General features: G+C 60.3%; 1 protein-coding gene across 16 annotated transcripts in view; it reads right to left on the bottom strand.

Moving 5' to 3' along the window:
• Nucleotides 1-18682, bottom strand: part of KCNQ2 (potassium voltage-gated channel subfamily Q member 2) — a 47856-nt gene that overhangs the window by 8382 nt on the left and 20792 nt on the right. For 2 of the 16 annotated variants that reach the window (XM_074318044.1, XM_074318059.1), the window contains exons 8-16: nt 16242-16336; nt 15096-15125; nt 11751-11819; nt 11465-11494; nt 7501-7554; nt 3896-4119; nt 3175-3283; nt 2569-2700; nt 561-668 (exon numbers count right to left, since the gene is read on the bottom strand). In XM_074318044.1, the coding sequence (XP_074174145.1) occupies nt 561-668; nt 2569-2700; nt 3175-3283; nt 3896-4119; nt 7501-7554; nt 11465-11494; nt 11751-11819; nt 15096-15125; nt 16242-16336 (851 nt within the window). The remainder of the gene's footprint in view (nt 1-560; nt 669-2568; nt 2701-3174; nt 3284-3895; nt 4120-7500; nt 7555-11464; nt 11495-11750; nt 11820-15095; nt 15126-16241; nt 16337-18682) is intronic. The other 14 variants (XM_074318045.1, XM_074318047.1, XM_074318046.1 and 11 more) reach the window with 14 other exon arrangements.

Below are 18682 nucleotides of genomic sequence, written 5' to 3'. Positions count from 1 at the left end.
TCACCATGGCTCCCACCGGCTGGACGTCCACATTGGTAATTCTAGTTGCGACGCTAATGGTGGGAGACAGAACAGAGGCCCTGGGCTCTCCCTGGGCCCCCAACCCTCCTATTTATTCACAAGTGTTAAAGGCAAGAGAGGACACACAACCTGCTCAGACCTCACCACAGCCCTGGTCAACACCCCCTGTGGGCCTGAGCGCCAGTGGGTGCGGTATGGACACTGGGGTCCTCGAAACCCTGCCAGTCCTCCCTGCACATCTGGACACAGTGCATCCTTGTGGAGCTGACCCTCTGGTCTGCCCAGAGAGCGCCCACCCCGAGTGGACATCGCAGACGGTGTCCATGGAAAGCTTCCCCAGGATCCTGCAGGAGGGCCCCCAACACAGCCCGCCTGGCCCTGCAGAGGGACGGCCTTCTCCCAGGCGTGGCTTTGCCAAGGACAGAGAAATATCCCCTCCATTCTGTCAGAAGAGCAGTGCGTGTGCTGCCGTCATGTGGCCTGGAGCACAGGGGACTGGCCATTCCAGAGACAAGGCAGGAGAGGGTTGGCATCCTGACCTAGGTGAGTACTGGGGTGACTCTCTCGGAGGGGCCGTGGGTCCTTTGGTGGGGTACTTCTTGTGCCGGGGAGTTGAAGGGGGTGGGGGGCCCACAATCATATCTATCCTGGCGAGTAAATGAGAAAAAAGACACCAGCAAAAGGCATCGTGAAGCAACATGAAGGGGGGCGGCTGGGAACTTGCAGAAACAGAAGGAACAACCCAGCATAAAGCCACAAGTGACATGTCTTACAACTCTGTTCTGCTCCGAACAACGCAGTGGATGCCAGGCTCGCTGATCTTCCCTGTGTTCAAGCGAGCACGGCCCGGGCGGCAGAGCCTGCCCGGCGAGCATGCACGTGCACGGGCGGGTCGCAGCTGGCACACAGCTGGGGCGCCGGCTAAGAACAGCACTAAGGACGGCCGGCCATTGACAGACGGCCGGCTCCCTGCGTGTGCGCCTGGCTTGCTTTTCCCGACAGAAAGGGAAGGATATGGACAGTTGAGGACAGAAGACTGGTGAACACGACAGCTGTGGTGACAGATGTGGGAGGAGGGCCGGCAGGCAGGCGCTGGACTGTTCCCACACATACGCGCAGTCTGCTCACACGCACACGTGCACTCACACGCATCACTCACACGCACAGTCAGTGTAGACACATGCACACACGTGCACTTACATCACTCATATGCACACACACACCATTCACATGCACACATGTGCAGGCTCACACATTCATTTGCACACACATAGCGCAGATCTCATGGATGCTCTGGGAGGACTGAGCAATAGGCCTCCTGGCCTGAGCCCGGGTAGAGGGAAGGGTCACCCTCTGACCCCCGCCCAGTGGGAGCAAGTTAAGGCCCAGAAAGACCCCTGGCTTGGCGTCCTGGAACAGGACAGGGGAAGTGCCCCGAGGCAGCGCACACCGACTTCCTCAGAACGAGAGCTCCACTCCTGCCAGGGCGCTGAGAGTTGGACTGTCCCCTGACCCCCAGGACTGTGCCCTGATTGTCCAGGGCTCAGGTATCCACAGAGGAGCCACCTTGTTTGAGGAACTGTGGGCAGGGATAGGGCTCCAACTGGCAGGAGCATGTGGCCACTTCAGGAGAGACCACAACACACGTGGCCTCTTTCTAAGCACCACAAACACGTGTGTGCAGGGCTTGTTTATAGATGTGGAGGGGGGTGCCTATAAGCACATGTGTACTTGGTGTGAGCATGTGTGTGACTTACGGGCACACACATGTGGCCATGAGACAAAGAACGTGGCTATGTGTACGTGTGTGTGCTGCCACACGTGCACACACGTGTTCATGGGTGTGCTGGTGTGTTACCTGGGCCCTTGCTCACGTCTGTATACACATGTGTACAGGTGACCCCTGGGGTAGGCACTGGAGACAGCAGTGTGTACCCTGCTGTTGCCCCACCTTGGACACGCATCCCAGCCCCACTTCCTGCCCAGAAAGTGGAAGCCCAGTGTTGGGGGTGGGTGGACAAGCCTGCATCCAGGAAGAGGGGGTGCCAAGTAGCATCGCTGCTGCTGAGGGAGCCACGAGTACCCCACAGCTTAGTTTCTCACCAGGACTACTTGTCCCCAGCACACATGCACACATGTGCACATAAACATGTGTGACATACGGCACCCACAGCCCAGCATACACAGGCACGGGCACACAACCACATGTGTGAACTCATACATGTGTCCATTCACACATGTGTGTGCAGTGCACACAGACGTGAGTGTGCACAAACACACACACACTTGCCATCATAGTGTGGGAGGAGGGGAGAGGAGGGAGAGACAACAGAGATTTTAAAACAAACAGCAGAAAGCCCCTGTGGGGCTGGTGTGGGGCTGCAGAGGTGGCAGCAAGCAGGGCTGTCCACCGCCCTGTCCACCGCCCACCTCTGGTGGGGAGCAAGCGAGCCCCCCTCACTGCGCCCGTCTGTCTGACATGAGTCACGCCAGTGTTGGCCGAGGACCGGCCTCATATCCTGGGGGCTGGGCAGGGAGGGCTCTTGCCTTGACTGCAGGTTTTTAATGCGGGACAGCATGTCCAGGTGGCCGGCTGAGTACTGCTCGATCACGTCCATCACGTCGTAGGGCCGCAGGCTCTCCTTGAACTTCCGCTTGGACACCAGGAACCTCATGACACTGGACGGGGACGGGTGAAGAGCCATGAGCCCCGGGCAAAGACCACTACAGGCCACACTCCAAGCAGGCCGGCTCTAGCATCCACCTACCTATGGCCCTCTCAGCGTCTCTGAAGATGTCCACTGGACAATTGTCGCTATTATCTGGGCCACGCACCTACCACATACACCGGCCACTCTTGGGTTCGGCTGTGCACATAGACCCTCATCCACCGGGACCCCCTGTAGGGTGGCTCCTGGCCGTTCACTGACAGCCTCGGGAGCACTATTCCGGAGACGGGCCCTTGACCACTGTGGCATGTGGTGCCTTGTGAGCCACAGGGAACCGGGATGAAAGGTGTGTTAGCCACAGGGTGTCCCAGCGGAGCTCGTGCCCTCACACCAGCCCCCAGAGACCTGGTCCCCAGGGGCAGAGTGGACCCGCCCCTCGCAGGGCTCTGTGAGGGCGGCCTCACCCCGACTCCATGCCACTCACCACACTGCTCGGATGCTGACTTTCAAGCCCGGGGTCAGGTCCTCTGTCACAAACTCGCAGTTACAACTCTTATTGTCATCCACGATGTCCTCCCCTGGGAGGCTTGCTTCTGGGTGGAAGGGATGCAGCCCATGAGGGGACAGAGAGGACTGGTCCTCTAGCCCCGTGGCACACACACATCGGAGAGGGTTTCAGGGAACCTCTCAGCCTCTCCCACACGCCCTATCTGGCCCAGGCGCTCTAGAACCCACCCCGTCCTTTCTAGTGGCCCACGGGGAGTGCGATGTGAGGGTGCAAGGGCGTCCCTGAGAGCAGATGGACGACAGACAAGGTGGCATGCGCCCACCCAGGAACGACGCCGCCTCAGCTGTGCACAGGAATGAAGTTCTGACCTACAGTGCGACATGGGTGAGCCTGGGAAATGCTCAGTGAGCAGAGCCGGACCCGAAAGCACAAACACTGCATGTCACCGTGTCCAGAAATAGAAGCGGACCAGCAGTGGCCGGGGCTGGGGTGACTGCTAGTGGGGAGAGGCTCCTTTGCAGGGTGAAGTGCCTGGGACAGGACGCAGGTGGTGGCTGCAGGACACAGTGAGTGTGCCCTGGGCTGCTCGCTCTAAAGTGGCTAATTGTATGTTATGTGACTCGTACCTCAATAGAAGGAAAGGGAAAAGCAGGTGCTGCCCCGGGACTGTCCCCTGGGGGCGCTGGGCCCGACCCACCTTCCGAGTTCTGCCGGGACGCAGCACCCTTGACCCGGAAGGCCTGCCGTGCACGGCTGCGGTCTCCGAAGCTCCAGCTTTTCGGCACCTTGCTCGGACTGTCCTCCAGGCTCTGGTCAGCGCTGGGCGACCGCCGCACAGGCTGGGCCTGCGGGGACCCCTTCCCCTTGGCAGCCATACCTCGGGGGCTGGAGAAGACACGATCTTTCAAACTGACCTTCTGACTGCTCCCACGAGGACAGATGGACAGACACACACAGGGAGACAGCAAGAGAAGTCACTCTGGACAGAACACTGGCACCCGTCATCTGCCCTCAGCTGATGCAGACCCTGCCCCAGAGAAATGCACACTGAGGGCAGCTACCATGGAGTGGAGCCTGGGTGGGGAAGGAGGTCGCAGGGCGGGGGACACGGCCGTGGGTGGTCAGCTCCACCTCGGGCTCCCGGGCCGGGAGTTGGTCAGCAGACTCTTAAATCACTTTTGGCTGCCACCAAAAGAGACATTATCCTGCCAGGCCTCCCTCTCTAAGGTGACACCCACAGCAAGACGGGTCCCAAAATGCCCAGCAGGTGTGGCTTCTCCCTGGACACCTCTGTGGGCGCCCAGCCACCCCCACAGTATCGCTTGCTGCCCCTCCACACCCTGTAACTGCCCCACAGTCAGGAGGGGTGAGGACTGCAGCTGACCCCTGGGCCCCTCTGTCAAGCCCCACAGAGCAGTGTGGCCTGGAGCAGGGGAATGAGAAGCATCCTGGAGGTGGGGGCCGGCCCGTCTCCCTTCCCAGGCAGCGCAGGGCCATGCCTGCCCCCAGGACGCGTCCGGGAACCGGGTGGGATGGAATGGGTGCACCTGCACTGCCGGCCACCTCTTGGCTGTTGCAGGCTGTCCAAGCCCTGGCCCGAGGCCACCGAGAGGGGGCGACCACAGCTGGCCAGCCACAGCCCTGCAGGGGTCCTGGGGCCTCCCTGTCCCCATGTCTCTTGGTAACTGTGGAGATGGGACTGACCCTCTGGGCAGCAGCCAGGAGACAGGGGTGATGGCTATGGTCAGGGTACAGCCACTTGCTTCCTCTCACTGGGCCCAAGGCAGGAGGCTCTTGCAAACTGTGAACCTGTTCATGCCTCGCCACATGCAGGAGCCATAGAACCTCCTAGAATGGCCTCTGAACAGGGCCCCTCGCAGCCCCTGAGACCTGTGACAAACCTACCCAGCAGGCTCAGTGGGACTCCCTGCCATCCCTGGGAAGACACCTTGCCTGCTAATCCTCAGACACCACCAGCCCCACCTCGGCTCCTGGGGGTCAGCTGCCTCCATTGGCCCCAACCGGGACCCACAGCTGAGAAACGCCCCTGAGACGGCGCAGAGATGACCAGCCACAGAGAATAGGCAGCCCACCATCCAGTCCACCTAACCTGGACACCGAAGCCAGATCCACACCTGTCCCTACCCCCCAGGCAGCTGAGACTGTCTGTGCTAGTTCAGGGGTCTCTGCGGGATGAAAAGCCCCCGTGGCCGATGACTCTAAGGCATGAAGCCCCTGGGTGTCCTATGTCCCGTGACACAGGAATAGGCATCAGCTTGCTTAGGACACCAGCCCCAAGCCCGTAACCACGGCACCCAGTGCAAAGCATCATTGGGCTGGGGGGCACCGAGGGGGCTGGGGGCACCAAGGGGGCTGGGGGGCACCGAGGGGGCTGGGGACACCGAGGGGGCTGGGGAGCACTGAGGGATGCTGGGAACCAGGCACCGTGGGGACATCTGTACAAATGAGCTCTCCTCTGTTCTGTTCCCAACAGAGACCACCAGCTGGCCCAGGGAGACCATGAGAAGCGATGGCCCTACCGGGAGAGCTGGGGACCCCCGGCTGCACCAGCTGCCCCATGCAGCCCAGGAGCCCCAGGGACTCGGCCCCACAAGGCTGTCGTCGAGGACAGACCCACAGGAAGGAGCCTTCCCTGGTCCAGCCTGGCCCCACCGTCCCCCAGCTCAGACAAGGGAGGCGCTCTCTGCAGAGGAGACCACAGTGTGGACACCTGGACAGCCGGTCGTCAAGGCTCAGTGCCCACAGGCACTCACCCCACACCCCAGCCAGCCTGGAGCTGTCCCAAGTCCAAGTCCCCAAATGGCCAGTGGTCCTGCAGCTATGAGGGGGCCCTGCCTCACCTTGCAAGCCAAGGACAGAAGCAAATGTGTGGGAGGGTCTCTGGCCTCCTGACCCGGGTGGGGGAAAGAGCGGTGGCTGGGCGGCACCCTGTTTGACAAGGTATCTTGAGGTGTCTGCACTTTCACATTTAACTGGGGCCAAGGAGCAATTAGGAGGGTCTGGAGGACAAACCGAGGTCCGCTCACCTCCCCTGTGGCCACTCCCCCCACACACACCTAGGGCAAAATTCTAAATATGGAGCCAGCTGTAAATTGGGACAGGGTGAAGGAAGGCACCAGCTGAGATGGACTAAACACCCCCGTTCAGCACAGCTAGGGCCCAGCTCAGCGGGGTTGGAGCGGCATCCACAGAAAGCTGCCTGGCCACGGCCACGGATGGACCACTGATGCCCAGGGAAAGTGGGAGGATGAAGTGACACTCGTGACTTGTGCACAGCAGGATGGAACTTGGTCTGGAATCCTGGCCCTTCTGGTCCCCACGCACCCCCATCACAGCGCCTGACCCACAGGACCAGCCTGTGGCCAGAAGGACAGCCTCTGTAGGCCCAGATTATCCCTCCTGGGGCTGCGAGTCCCCACACAAGCCCAGATCCGGGAACACACAGGGATATGGACGGGCCTCTGAGCCTCTCTCCGGGCGCAGAGGGATTCAGACCATGCACGGGTACAGGGGCACAAGCATGCCGCCCGGGCCTGACCCTGCAGCACGGCCCCTGGTGCCTGCCACGCGGCACCACTGCCTCTACGGTCAGCACCGACCACATGCCATGACAACAGGACAGGTGAGCAGCTGCCCACACATTACAGGGCTGCACTGGGCAGGGTGTGAGGCGGGCAGGAGGGAGAGGGGTGTGGGTGGCACCCAGAGCAAGCAGGAGGACAGACGCTTCCACACACCCGACAGCAGACAGTGGACGGGAGGGAGGAATGGTGCAGGCAAGGGGCCCCAGGTGCAGGGCTGGGTGGCGTCTCCACCGTCCGGTTTCTGGTTTGCCCTAAGCCAGGCCCGCACTTAGGAAGGGGAGCCGTGGACGCCTGGCTTCCTGGTGGGCCTGACGTGTAAGGACTATGACGAGCCCGGCACACAGGGCGGAGCTGCCTCCGGCAGGTGGGCGGGCGAGGCAGCCAGTTAAGGGGCAGCTGTCCTCGGGTGCCTAGTAGAGGTGCTAGATTGATGCCTGGAGAACAGGCTCGCCGAGCAGTTGGGACCCGGGGCCGTGCCCTTTCTGGGGTTCAGAGCCTCTGGACTGGGCATCCTTTGGCGCGGAGAGAAAAGGGTGCTGGAATCAGGGGCAACCTAGCAATCCCCCGTGAGCAGCCAATCAGAATTGGGGCCCAGGAGCTGGGCCTCTCCCTGGCTCATCTAGAACCTCTACTAAGCAGAGTGTTTGGAGCAGCACAGCCGTGCAGCAGTGGTCGTCCGTGCGACGCATGGCGGTACCTAGAATGTCCAGGGCAGCATCCACACAGGCCCTCTCTGCACGGTCTGCCTTTACTGGAAATGAGGAGAGCACAGTTAGTCCCCAGGCACCCGCGGCAGGACACGGCCAGAGGGAGCCTGGGCCGGCCGGCCAGTGAACGGAAGGCGCAGGGAGCCTGGGGCGCCACACCCCCTGGGGCAGCTCTGGGCGCAGGGCCCCAGCTACAGCATTCGCGGCTGAGCCAGGGCAGCCAGGAAGCTGCACATAGTCTTCTGCCAGCCTGGAAAAGAAAAGAGTGCCCTATTTTTGGAGAAAAAAGAAATTCCCTGTTTTTTCCTCCAAAAATACCTTTTCCTTTCAGAGTTCGAGTTTGGGGCCACGTCTTTTTAAAGATGTATTATTTTTTGCTATATTCATGCGAACAAAAAAATAATACATGGACTAAGACTTTGCAAAAGGCTTTTTCTAGATGGACAGGGTTCCAGAAAGCACACATTTTGGGGAGGAAAACGTGCATTTTGGCTTCACAAACCAATCGCCGAGGTTTCGCCGAGCCCAGCCAACTGCCCAATCAGAACTGGGCCTCAGTTTACCCAGGAAGCACTGGCTGCCTCTACCTGGAGGGAAGCTAAGGAGAAGGGGGTTTGGGGGCTCCTGGATTTAAGATGATGGCAGAAGTCAGTTCATCTCGGGTCCCACAAAAATCCGCCTCAGTGAGCAGAGGTGGACCGGCCAGGCGGTTCTGCAGGAAGCGGTCGGTCCGCCAGAGGTGGGCACGCCCAGGCCTCTGATCCTGAAGACTTATCTCTGCCCCAGAACGTGCACACTCTTAAGCAAAACTGAAAGCAGCAAACAAGAACTAGAGAAACGCTTAGTTCTCCTGGAGCCTCTCCCTCCCCATCCCCTTTTGCAGCGTTTGCCTGAGACACTAGTTCTCAAACTGTGCTCCCAAGGAACCCCACTCACAGGAACCAGCTCCAGGAGGGAAGTCCACACGTTCGTTGTAAACATTGGTGGCACCTGCTGGTGTCCAGGCACCTCTCCCCACTCACTGATATGGGACAAGCCTAGCTAACGCCAGCGAGCACGCAGGTCAAGCGTTCTCGGGGGCCCCTGCTGCTGCTGGCCCTCCCCGAGTCTCCTTCTGAGGAGGACCCCCACGTGCCCCGTGCCCTGTGAGCTTGCTCCCTGTGGTCCTGCCCTGTCACTTCAGCAAAGAACAAGACTCTGGGTGGCTTGACCCTGGTGGGAGGGGGTTGGGGTCCAGCTATCCTGGCGAGTGCCCCCACATGGGACAAGCCTCCCTGTGACCTCCCACCCACAGATCTCATGGCTCGCAGAAGCCCCTCAAATTTGGGGCAAACATGTCAGCCACAGGTCCACCAAAGCCTGGGGGGCAGCTATAGACGAGGACCCCTCAGCCAGCTCCTCCTGGGGTCCCAGGCCTGTGTGCAGCCCCCATCCTCACCTGGAGGCCCCTGCCTCTATGAAGGAGAATGGTGTGGGGCGTTCTTGCCTCCAGCTCCTTTGAAGGGTCCCAGCTTTGCCCAGCCCCCAACCAGCTGTGTTCCTTCAAACTCCCAGCACAGTCGTCTGCTCTGGAAGCACCTCCCAGGGCCGCTTGTCCCCACACGTGTGGCATGGTCTGCTATGGTGACCGTCCCATGCCTGGCTCCTGAGCACGTGAGACTGAGGGGTGGCTCATCAACAATTTTGTTTCAATGAAAACTTAAGCAGCCACACGTGGCCAGTGGCTTCTGTATGGTGCAGCAGAGCCTGAGGCCCTGACAAAGCTGGGGAAGGTGAGCCACTGCTTTGGGGGTACAAGGACCCCCAACTCCAGCCTGCTCCCTCTGGGCTCCAGGCTGGTGCTGGGGTGTTCCTGTTCACAGCAGCCAACCAGAGTGTCGCCCTATCTGAGAGCTGCTGGCATCCAGCCCAGGGCGCCCGGGCCCGAGAGAGTGAAAGAGGCACCACAGACACTCACCAAGACCAGACTGGACAGACATGCCTGTGACAGGAGGGGCCCACACGGACAAGGGCGCAAAGCGGCTGGGGGCTGGGGGCAGTCAGAAACAGAGAGGCACGAAGGGCAGGTGAGGGACACCCGGGCATCGCAGCCCGAGACCCGTGGCTGCCCCAGGCCCCGGCCCCAGCCCCAGCGCCTACTGCCTTGGTCTGGTGCCAACACAGCCATGGCGTGTGCCACCATGAGCCAGGCCTGGAGGCGTCTCACAGGAGCTGAGTGAGTGTCGTTGCGTCCATCTGCGCTTTACGGTACAGGATCCCTCTGGCCGGGCAGCCCAGGGCCGCCCACCCCTTCCTGGGTACAGTAGCAGAACAATTTCCCGCATGCCCACTATGGTGCTAAAAAGGGGGTGTCTGTGGCTGCCCCAGGTCAGGGGACAGAAACGCAGGCCTCAGTTACCTGGCTGACAGGTGTGCCTCCCAAAATGAGGCTAGGCCAGCCTGGCTCTGGGGGAAGCCGCTGGGTCACAGTGGGCGGGACACATGACACACAGGGAGGACACGAGGATTGGTGAACGGGAAGCAGGGAGCATACCGCAGAGCCCGGGGCAGGGGTCCCGTGTGTCCTCACCTTGAGTCCTGCTTTCAGGGTCTGCCACCTCATCCCCAAAGACAGAGCGCACGTGAAAGGGGCCCAGGAAGGGCAGTGACATGAATAAAGGCACTTGGGGGCAGGCGAGATTTCCAGATTGGGGGAGGGGAGGGCAGGAAAGGAGAGAGAGAGAGAGAGGCTGAGACGAGAGCATTGCGGGGGCCAGAGTCAAGTCAGGCCGAGAGCATAAGGAGCCGCCTCGCCAACGCCACAGCGGCCTCCGATGGAAGGTGGGCAGGTAGGAGGGGCAGTGCTTCAGACCACAGAGACCGGCCCGCCTCGCCTCCCGGGGCTCAGGGTCCCTGGCGCACAGGGGCAGACGCAACATGACGGGAACTGATAAGTGGGGGCACCCCTTGGGGTGCCCGGCGATGCTAGGCAGGCGTTTTCCACTCCACCCTGAGGACAGCCATGCCGTCGGCTCCCCTTGCAAACCCACCCTGTCGATGAGAACACAGGGGGCTGCACCCACTAAAGCAACTCTGGTCCAGTGTTCATTTTCTTAGCCTCTTTGAGGGGTCCCATCACTGCTGCTCAGGGCAGAAGCAGTGCCCATCTTTTCAATTCCAGGCACAAGCCGGCATTCCCTTTTCGGGGATCTGGGGACAGAAGAGTGTGCCCTTCTCCGATGGACAGAATGGGTCATCTCCCCCACCTGAGCGGCCAGCTGAGCTGCCTCTGGTCCAGGAGGGCACTAACAAAGGGCGGCGTCTCTGGCAGGAGGTCCAGGGGACCAGTCTCACTCTGCAGTGCGTGGATGAGGCACTCGGGGGACCCCAGAGCTCAGAGAACTCAGCCAGTGACAGCCACGCAGGCTGGAGTTCATCAGACTTGACCTGTGTGATATGATCTGGATTTTCTTTTTAACGCCAGGAGAAGCTAGGCTGCCATTACCCGCCTCTCCACCCTCAGCAGAAGCTGCCTGCAGAGTCCCTGCATGGGGTCTGTAATCTGCCTGCTGCAAACACAACGGTGGGGACCTGCAGCCCCCCAGGACAGGAGACCCTGCTCAAAAGAGGAACCCCCTGCCACTCCCTTCAGAAACTTCAAAAAACCAGGAACGCCATGCAGGCAGTGAGGAGCCTCCTCAGAGGGCCCCCCTCCACTGTTGGACCCTGACCCAGAGAGGGAGGGAGACACCCCTGGGTTTCTTACCCAGCCCTCCTCCCTCTCAGAAATCCCTGCCTTAGGGGCCCCAGGGCTGCTCTCACAGGAGACACAGGAAACTGATTTAGGGGCCCACATCACCTCCAGGCAAGGGTCCAGACACACAGCCCCACACGGGAGCTCCCACAGGGCCCCGCAGCAGCCCTTGCTTCCCTGATGACATGCGGTGCAGACACGGGAGGCAGGCAGGCACTGACCTGGGAGAGGGCTCCGGCTGGGGCTCCTTCCTTCAAACAGAAGCGACAAGACAAAACTGTCAGCGGCTGACTCTGCCAGGCCCGCCCCACCGGGCACGCCCTACTGGGCACGCCCCACCTAGGGACCAGTGGGCAGGGCACTCCAACGTGACCAGGCCGTGGCCAGCCGGTGTGGGGCATCCTGCCACTGCCTGCCCCTGCCCAGCTCTTGTGAGCAGCAGGGCCCCTGGGTTGGACGAAGACACCTGACCCCCAGGGCGCTCCAGCCTGGAACCCCTCCTCTGACCTGAAGGTGAGTCCGGATTTACTCTTGAGGTTGCGAAGCAGCTCCAGCTGATTGAGCGGTGGGATCAGTCTGAGGGGAGAGGAGAGGCCAGTGAGCTCCCGCCCACCTGACCCCCAGGGGACATGTCACCCAGCTCTCACCAGCCTCTTTGCATGTGGGAGCCTGCTGTGTTAATGCCCAGGGGACATGAGGTGTGGCCTGTCATGGGCAGAAAGTGGGGAACTCCGTGGCAGGAAGACCTGGGGCACCATCTGCAGTGTCTTGGCTGCCCCTCTCCTGGGGCCTCAGCCCTGGATGTGGGCAGTGGTCAGCACGCCCTGCAGCAGGGTGTGAATGGTCCACAGGCTGTCCATCAATGGATACCCCACCCCTGACCGCATGGAGCCCGTGGGCCGGGCACTGGAGGACTGGCAGGGAGCCATGTACCCTCCCCTCCCCCTTCCCAATCCCTGCAAACACAGCACCCCAACACATTTAGGCTCTCAGACCCTGTCTGCGGAGTCCAGTGGGGCCGAGTCATGGAGGAGCTTCACTGCACTGCAGAGGAGTCGCCTGGATGGAGACCCTGGACCACATTTGCTCCGAGGCCCCTCCCCCCAGATCCAGTCGCACCCACCCGGGACACCCTCACACCCAGCCTGTCTGTGGGCCCGGCGTGCAGCCGCTGCAGCCACGCTGGTCACCGGGCAGCTCCAGGCAGGACTTCCACAGAAGCAAGCTGAGAGTAGAACCAAGACGCCGCCTTGGGGCCAGGACAGGGATCTGCAGCCTGAGGAGTCGCTGGGGAAGCCCCAGGCTCCTCTGCCTCCCAGAAGAGGGCCTGGAGCTCCTCACCCCACACACTCTTGGCCACTTCCTGCCCTCACACAGTTACACCTGCTTTTAAGGGGGAAACAAACACCCTTCACCCTGCTTGATCCCAAGCCCTGGTCTCTCCTTCCTGACCCAACCCATCCCCACCCCGTGACACCCCACCTCATCCTGCGACACCCCCACCCATTGTGACACCTCCACCCATTGTGTCACCCTCACCTGCTGTAACACCCCACCCACTGTGACACCCCCACTCTGTTCTGTGACACCCCATCCCACTCTGTGACACCTCCACCCACTTAATAACCCCACCCACTATGACACCCTCACCCTGCTCTGTGACACCCCTACAACATTGTGACACCCCCACTCAGCCTGCTAGAGCCCCAATCACTTCCTTAAACCACACTCCAAGACCCTCACCGAGCCCCTGCACCCCAGCCCTGTCCTTAGTCTCCATCCTGCTGGACCCTGGGGACCCCTGATCCCCCTAAGCACCCCTCGGCCCTTGTCCAGCACTGTGTCCAAGCCTCTCCTTGGTGTCCAGCCACACAGGGTCCACCCTAGCCCCTCCCATGGTCTCCTCCTGGGCCTGCCCCTCCCCTCCTATGTTTCACCGACACCCTCTGCCTCCAGGCCCGGCTGGAGCCCACCTCACCTGGACGTACACCACCCTCAGTGTGACCAGTCTTTGTCATCTCACGCTCAAATACTCAGGGCTCCCCATTGCCTCCAAAATAGAGGGGTCATGGACCTCATGGCTCCCAGGGCCCTGACGGTGAGCCCACCAGTCCCTGCTTTGCACACACCCCTCCCTCCACCCAGGCCTAGCTAGTCACTGCTCCAGAAATGCTGGGGAAAAGTGCCCTGTGAGTACTATCCGTCCTGCCCGCCCCTTCCCCCAGGGCTGACCTGCCCTCCTGGGTCAAGACTAAGCAGGAGGCCCGGGCAGACAGTCACTTATGCCATGGGCAGCAGAGTCCCCAGGACTGCACATGGGGGCAGAGCTGGCTGCCCCAGCCCCCTTGACCACCCACCCACAGGCCTGGAGCAGAGACCCTGGGACAGCCCTCCCCCCTCGGCCCACACACACGCAGGTCCAAGGTTGGGGACACGCAGATAGGATATCATGCACGGACGAGCAGGGGTGTGCGCACACCACACACAGGGACACACACACACACACACACACACACACACAGCCTATCCCCTCCCAGGGCGGTCAGTCATGGAGGACAAGGGCCAACAGGAGCAGGGACACATCAGGGGGGCCTCCACCAGGGAGAGCAACGGCTGGCCTGGGGGTCAGCCGGCTCCAGGACAACTACAGCCACCCAGGCCTGGCAGCACAGGGAGGGCGTCTGGTGAGCTTGGGGAACCTGAGCTGCTGGAGTAGATGAAGGGGCACCTCCCGGGTCTAGGAGCCCGTCAGGGCCTGAAGCAGGGGCTCCTCAACTGCCCAGGCAGCCTGGAGCCCCAGGAGTCCTGGGTCCACAGCCAAGGAGGGGGACACTGCTCCCATCGCCACCTCCTCTGAGTGAGGCCTCTGGGGTCACTGGTAGAAGGTAGGTGGGTGCTGGGAGCAGAGATGCCCGTGGGCACGCAGGTCCCACCCGCCCACAGACATGGCCCTGGCCCTGGCCTGCCCAGTGTGGCACCTTCCGGGAGTGGAGCTGACTTTCGAACACGGCTCCCACACAGGGTGCACAAAAGGATGAGTGGCCGCTGGAGGTGCCGAGAAAGCTGCTACGCAGGTCCCCCAGCTCTGCCAGCACAGGGAGAGGGCTCTGCCGGTCCCCCAGGACAGTCCCAGGGCGCCACAGGGAAGGAAAGGGCCACCGAGAACTGCACTGTGCACGGGTGAAACTTCCTATAGCAGCTCAGTGCCCCCAATCTGAGCAGATCACCCGTTTGCTCCCTTTGGGAGACAATTAAAGGTGCAGAGGAGAGAGCCGTGTGCAGACACAGCGACCAGAATCTCCTCCCAGGGCCTGCATCTCCCTCCCACTGCAGTGGGAAGATGGGGATGTGTAACCCCCAGATGGGGGCCCCATGCAGGCCAAGGCAGAGGCTGGGTGCAGAGCGGAGCTGCCTGCCAGGAGCCAGGGGCTCCGCTGGGGTGTCCCCCGAGTTGGCATGTGGAAGCCCCCATCTCCACCTCTGTACTGTGCATAAGTGGGCCCCTGGGGTGGGAGTGGAGGTGCAGGAGAGGGACCCCAGCCAGTGAGACACAGCAGGAAGCAGGGCAAGAGACAGCAGACCACCTGGGACTGAAGGAGCCAGCACACGAAAGCAGTAAGGAGGGTGACGGGGACAATCGAGAAAGGGCACCAGGGGAGGTAAGGAAGGTGAACTCCAGGCAGGGGCAGGGTTACAAGTGCAGTGCCCTGCCTCGGTGCAGGGTCCGCAGGCTGGGACGGGGGTGCAGGGTGCTTGGAGGGATGGCCGCTGGCTCTGCAGACCAGGGCGGCCCCATGACAGTCACAGAGGACAGGAGCACACCACACACTTTCTGTCCCATGCATTTCCTACCTGGAGGCCCCGTAGGTTTGAGCTTGCGAGCTTTCAAGTGTTTTCACACACACACACACACACACAAGGGAAAAGAACAGAAATTTTTAAAGAACGGGATAAGAAAAAGAAAAGGAAAAAAAAATAGTTGAGGAGAGTGGGGGGAACAACAGAACAAAAAATTAGCACGAGGGCCATGGCCGGGAGGGCTGGGAGCCCAGTACAGGGGGCTCCAGATGGATGCTGATGGGGTGGGGGGACCCTCTTCCCAAGTGACAAACCCCCACACAGGCAGGTGGCAGGTGGGGCTGGCCTCTGGCCTGCCAGGCCATCACTGACTCCAGCAACCTCAGGAGGACCCTGCCCAGCCTGCTGTCAGGTGGGGCTCCGTGGGTGGAAACCCCCAGGGGTGTGTGCAGGGATCCTTACCCTGTAGGGTGGAGGGGAGGCCGGCAGGGTGGTGCCCACCCACCCAAGGGCATCAGTCCTGAGCAGATGTCAGGTGGCCCCCAGCCGCCATCACCTGAGACCTCATTCTAAGCAAGAGCCAGGCACAGACAAATCCTGAGAGCGGCCACACTCTCGTCCCAGCTGCCACCTGCCCTTGCCTGGAAAGCTACCTGCTGACCACATGGCCTCCGCCAACCGCCCCCCAGAGGGGCCTTCCCATCCCTTCTCTCCCACCTGAGGGCACCTGGGGTGTCTGTCCTGTTGGGGAAGCCTGGAAGCCCAGGATGTATAGGTCGCCTGGTCCTAGAGCCTCAGTGAAGGCTGGGGTCACTCTCCTTCCCCCACGCAGAGACACTGGTCCTCATGGGAGGACAGAGGGTCAGGGTGATCCTTCTAAAGAGTGGGGCCATTTACCTCGAGCTCTCTGGGGGGGGCCTGTCTTCGCAGTGCCCACATCTCAGTGCCCCCCATCTAGGAAGCTAATCAAAGGGGATGGAGGTGAAAATAAAAGCCATGAGCTATGAAACAAAGAGCAAAATTAACACCGAAATAAACCACACACAGAGCTCCTTCTTGAAAAATACATACATTTCAAAGAAAAAGAAACAAAACAAAAATAATCAGTCAAAATAATGAAAAAAAAGATGGGGTTTCAGAACAGACGGGAAGTGACGGGCCATGAGGCGTGGTGGCTTGGGGCCGTGGCCGTGGTGGTACCTGTACATTGGCACGGTGACCGTGCGCTCGTAGTACTGCCACGTGGAGTGCAGGTCCGTGCGCGACAGGTTGGTGGCGTAGAACCTCCAGGCGGACTGGGGAAGAGATGCCAGCAGGGTGGGCTGCGGGCCGGACTGAGGGCCCCTCCCGCCTCTGCAGGGGCCTGGGCGCCTCTCCCGCACCCACAGCCTCTGTCACCCTGCGTGACCACCCACCATGGGCAGGCGGAGCACAGAGGGAGTCTGTTCCTTTCCTGGTCATCTTTCCTGACGCCTGGCAGTGATAACCTGGCATCGCAGTCACCGCCTGACTCCCCGCCTTGAGGGGACGTTACACTGGGCCCTTGCGACCTCAGAAGCTGGGGGCAGGGGACACAGGCCTCCATCCCCACACGTGGCAGCCACAGCCAGTGAAGGAGTGAAACTGAGCACAGTGCAGGGTCCTGGCCAGCTGTCACCCATCCTCCACCTGGCCGGGCCTCCGTTCCCAATGTGCATGTGGCAAAATGCACATGAGAAGAGTCACTATTGCGGGTGACTGGTTAGCTCAGGTGGTTGGAGCGTAGTACTAACACCAAGGTCACGGGTTTGATCCCCGCATGGGCCCCTGTGAGCTGCGCCCTCCTTAAAAGTCAACTATGCCATTGTAAAACATTAAAAAAAAGAGCCACCATTGTTGTGCAGCTGTCACCGCTACATAGTCCCCCATTCTCATCACCTCACAGTGCAGGGCTCCCCAGCCCTGTTCCTTCCCCGCTCCCGGGGCCCTGGCAACCACCAGTCTGCATGGTCCCCACGGACATGCCGAGTGTACACACTCCCTGCCGCAATCACATCATACGCGGCCTCCTGCGCTGGCTTCTCTCACTTGGCATGTCCCCAAGCCGTCCACACTCAGCGCGTGTCAGCACTTTTTGTCTAAGGCTGAGCAATATTCAGCTTAACTGGGTAACACGCCTTCATCCACTGATGGACATGTGGGCTGTTTCCACCCTTTGGCTGTTGTGAATCGTACCGCTACAAACATTAGTGCGAAAGTTTGGGTTGAACACCTGTTTTAAATTCTTTGGGGTATATACTTAAAAGTGGGATTGCCAGGTCACGTGATAATATTCAATTTTCTAAGAAGCCACTGAGCTGTTGTCCACAGCGGCTGCACTATTTCATGTCCCCACAAGCAGTGAGTGAGGGCTCCATGTCTCCACGTTCTCGTCAACACTCTTCTATTTCCATTTTTATTTTTTTTATTTTAGTCATCCAGGTGGCGATGGTCTCTCACGTTGGTTTTGATTTGCGTTTCCCTGATGACTAATGACATTGAGCATCTTCTCACGTGCTTCTTGGCCATTTGTTTATCTTCTTTGGAGCGATGTCTACTGAAGTCCGATACCTATTTCTTACCTGGGTTTGTTTTTTCATTGTCAAGTTGTAAGCGTCCTATATACATTTTGGATACCACACACTTATCAGATATGTGACTTGCAAATGTCTTCTCCTATTCTGCAGGTTGTTTTTTCACCCTGTAGTGTCCTCTGACGCACAAAAGTTTTTAATTTTGATAAAGTCCTATGTATCTACAGTATATTTTTGTGCTTTTGGTATCATTTCTAAGAAACCAAGGTCATGGAGATTTACACCTATGCTGGGGGTAACACTGGGTTTGGAGTAAAGGACACGCCGCTTACAGGAGTGTGGCAGTGCCCACACTGGACCCATCTGGACCGAAAGATTCATTGTCCTTCCCTGATCTGCCCACACTAGCGAGTGCAGGCCAGGCTTGTGGTGAAGGGGTCAGCTGGGAGAGCAGCCTCTCCAAAGCTGTTTGCCCCACTATATGGGTGTCTTTCCAGGACGCCAATGTCCCCATGTGTCTCATTCCCGAACCTGTTCCTTCCAGGTTTTTCAGTCTGTCTGTTGCTAATCTCGTGTGCTGCCCTGACCCCAGTGGCTACAGCTAGCACCTGCCTTTGTGTTTGACAGACACCATCTGGGAGGCCGCTCCATACCTGAGAAAGTTTCCAGGTGAGTGACACAAAGGCAAACACTGTCAGGATGGCTCAGGAAGCATTGCCGGACATGGAGTGGCCACTGCACCCCTAGCAGAGCTGGCTGAGCTGGGGCTGCACAGACGCGGCTAGAGCACCTACTGGCTACCTGAGTGGGGATCTCTGAGCCCCGACTGTGTGCAGCATGGGTGGGATAGCGCGCTGCCTACCAGGGCGCTGTGAGGGGCAAGCTCGGTGGCACCTGTGCCGGCCTGGCCCAGGACCCGGGGCCCACACAAGACAACAGCCGGCACCGGCGTGGTCACTACGGTGTTGCGCTGCTATACGGCTTCGGCGCCTAACTGGGTCCTCAACACACGACTGGATTTCCCACGCCCGACACATCCCCTCCTGCAGAGGGGCAAGGGTGCGTCCACAGACAGGAACGACACCGAGC

Source organism: Rhinolophus sinicus, linkage group LG13, assembly GCF_036562045.2.
Source record: "Rhinolophus sinicus isolate RSC01 linkage group LG13, ASM3656204v1, whole genome shotgun sequence".
In the NCBI taxonomy this organism is placed as follows: Eukaryota; Metazoa; Chordata; class Mammalia; order Chiroptera; family Rhinolophidae; genus Rhinolophus; species Rhinolophus sinicus.
The sequence above is the reverse complement of the archived record's forward strand: the minus strand, read 5'-3'. Positions and strand labels throughout refer to the sequence as shown.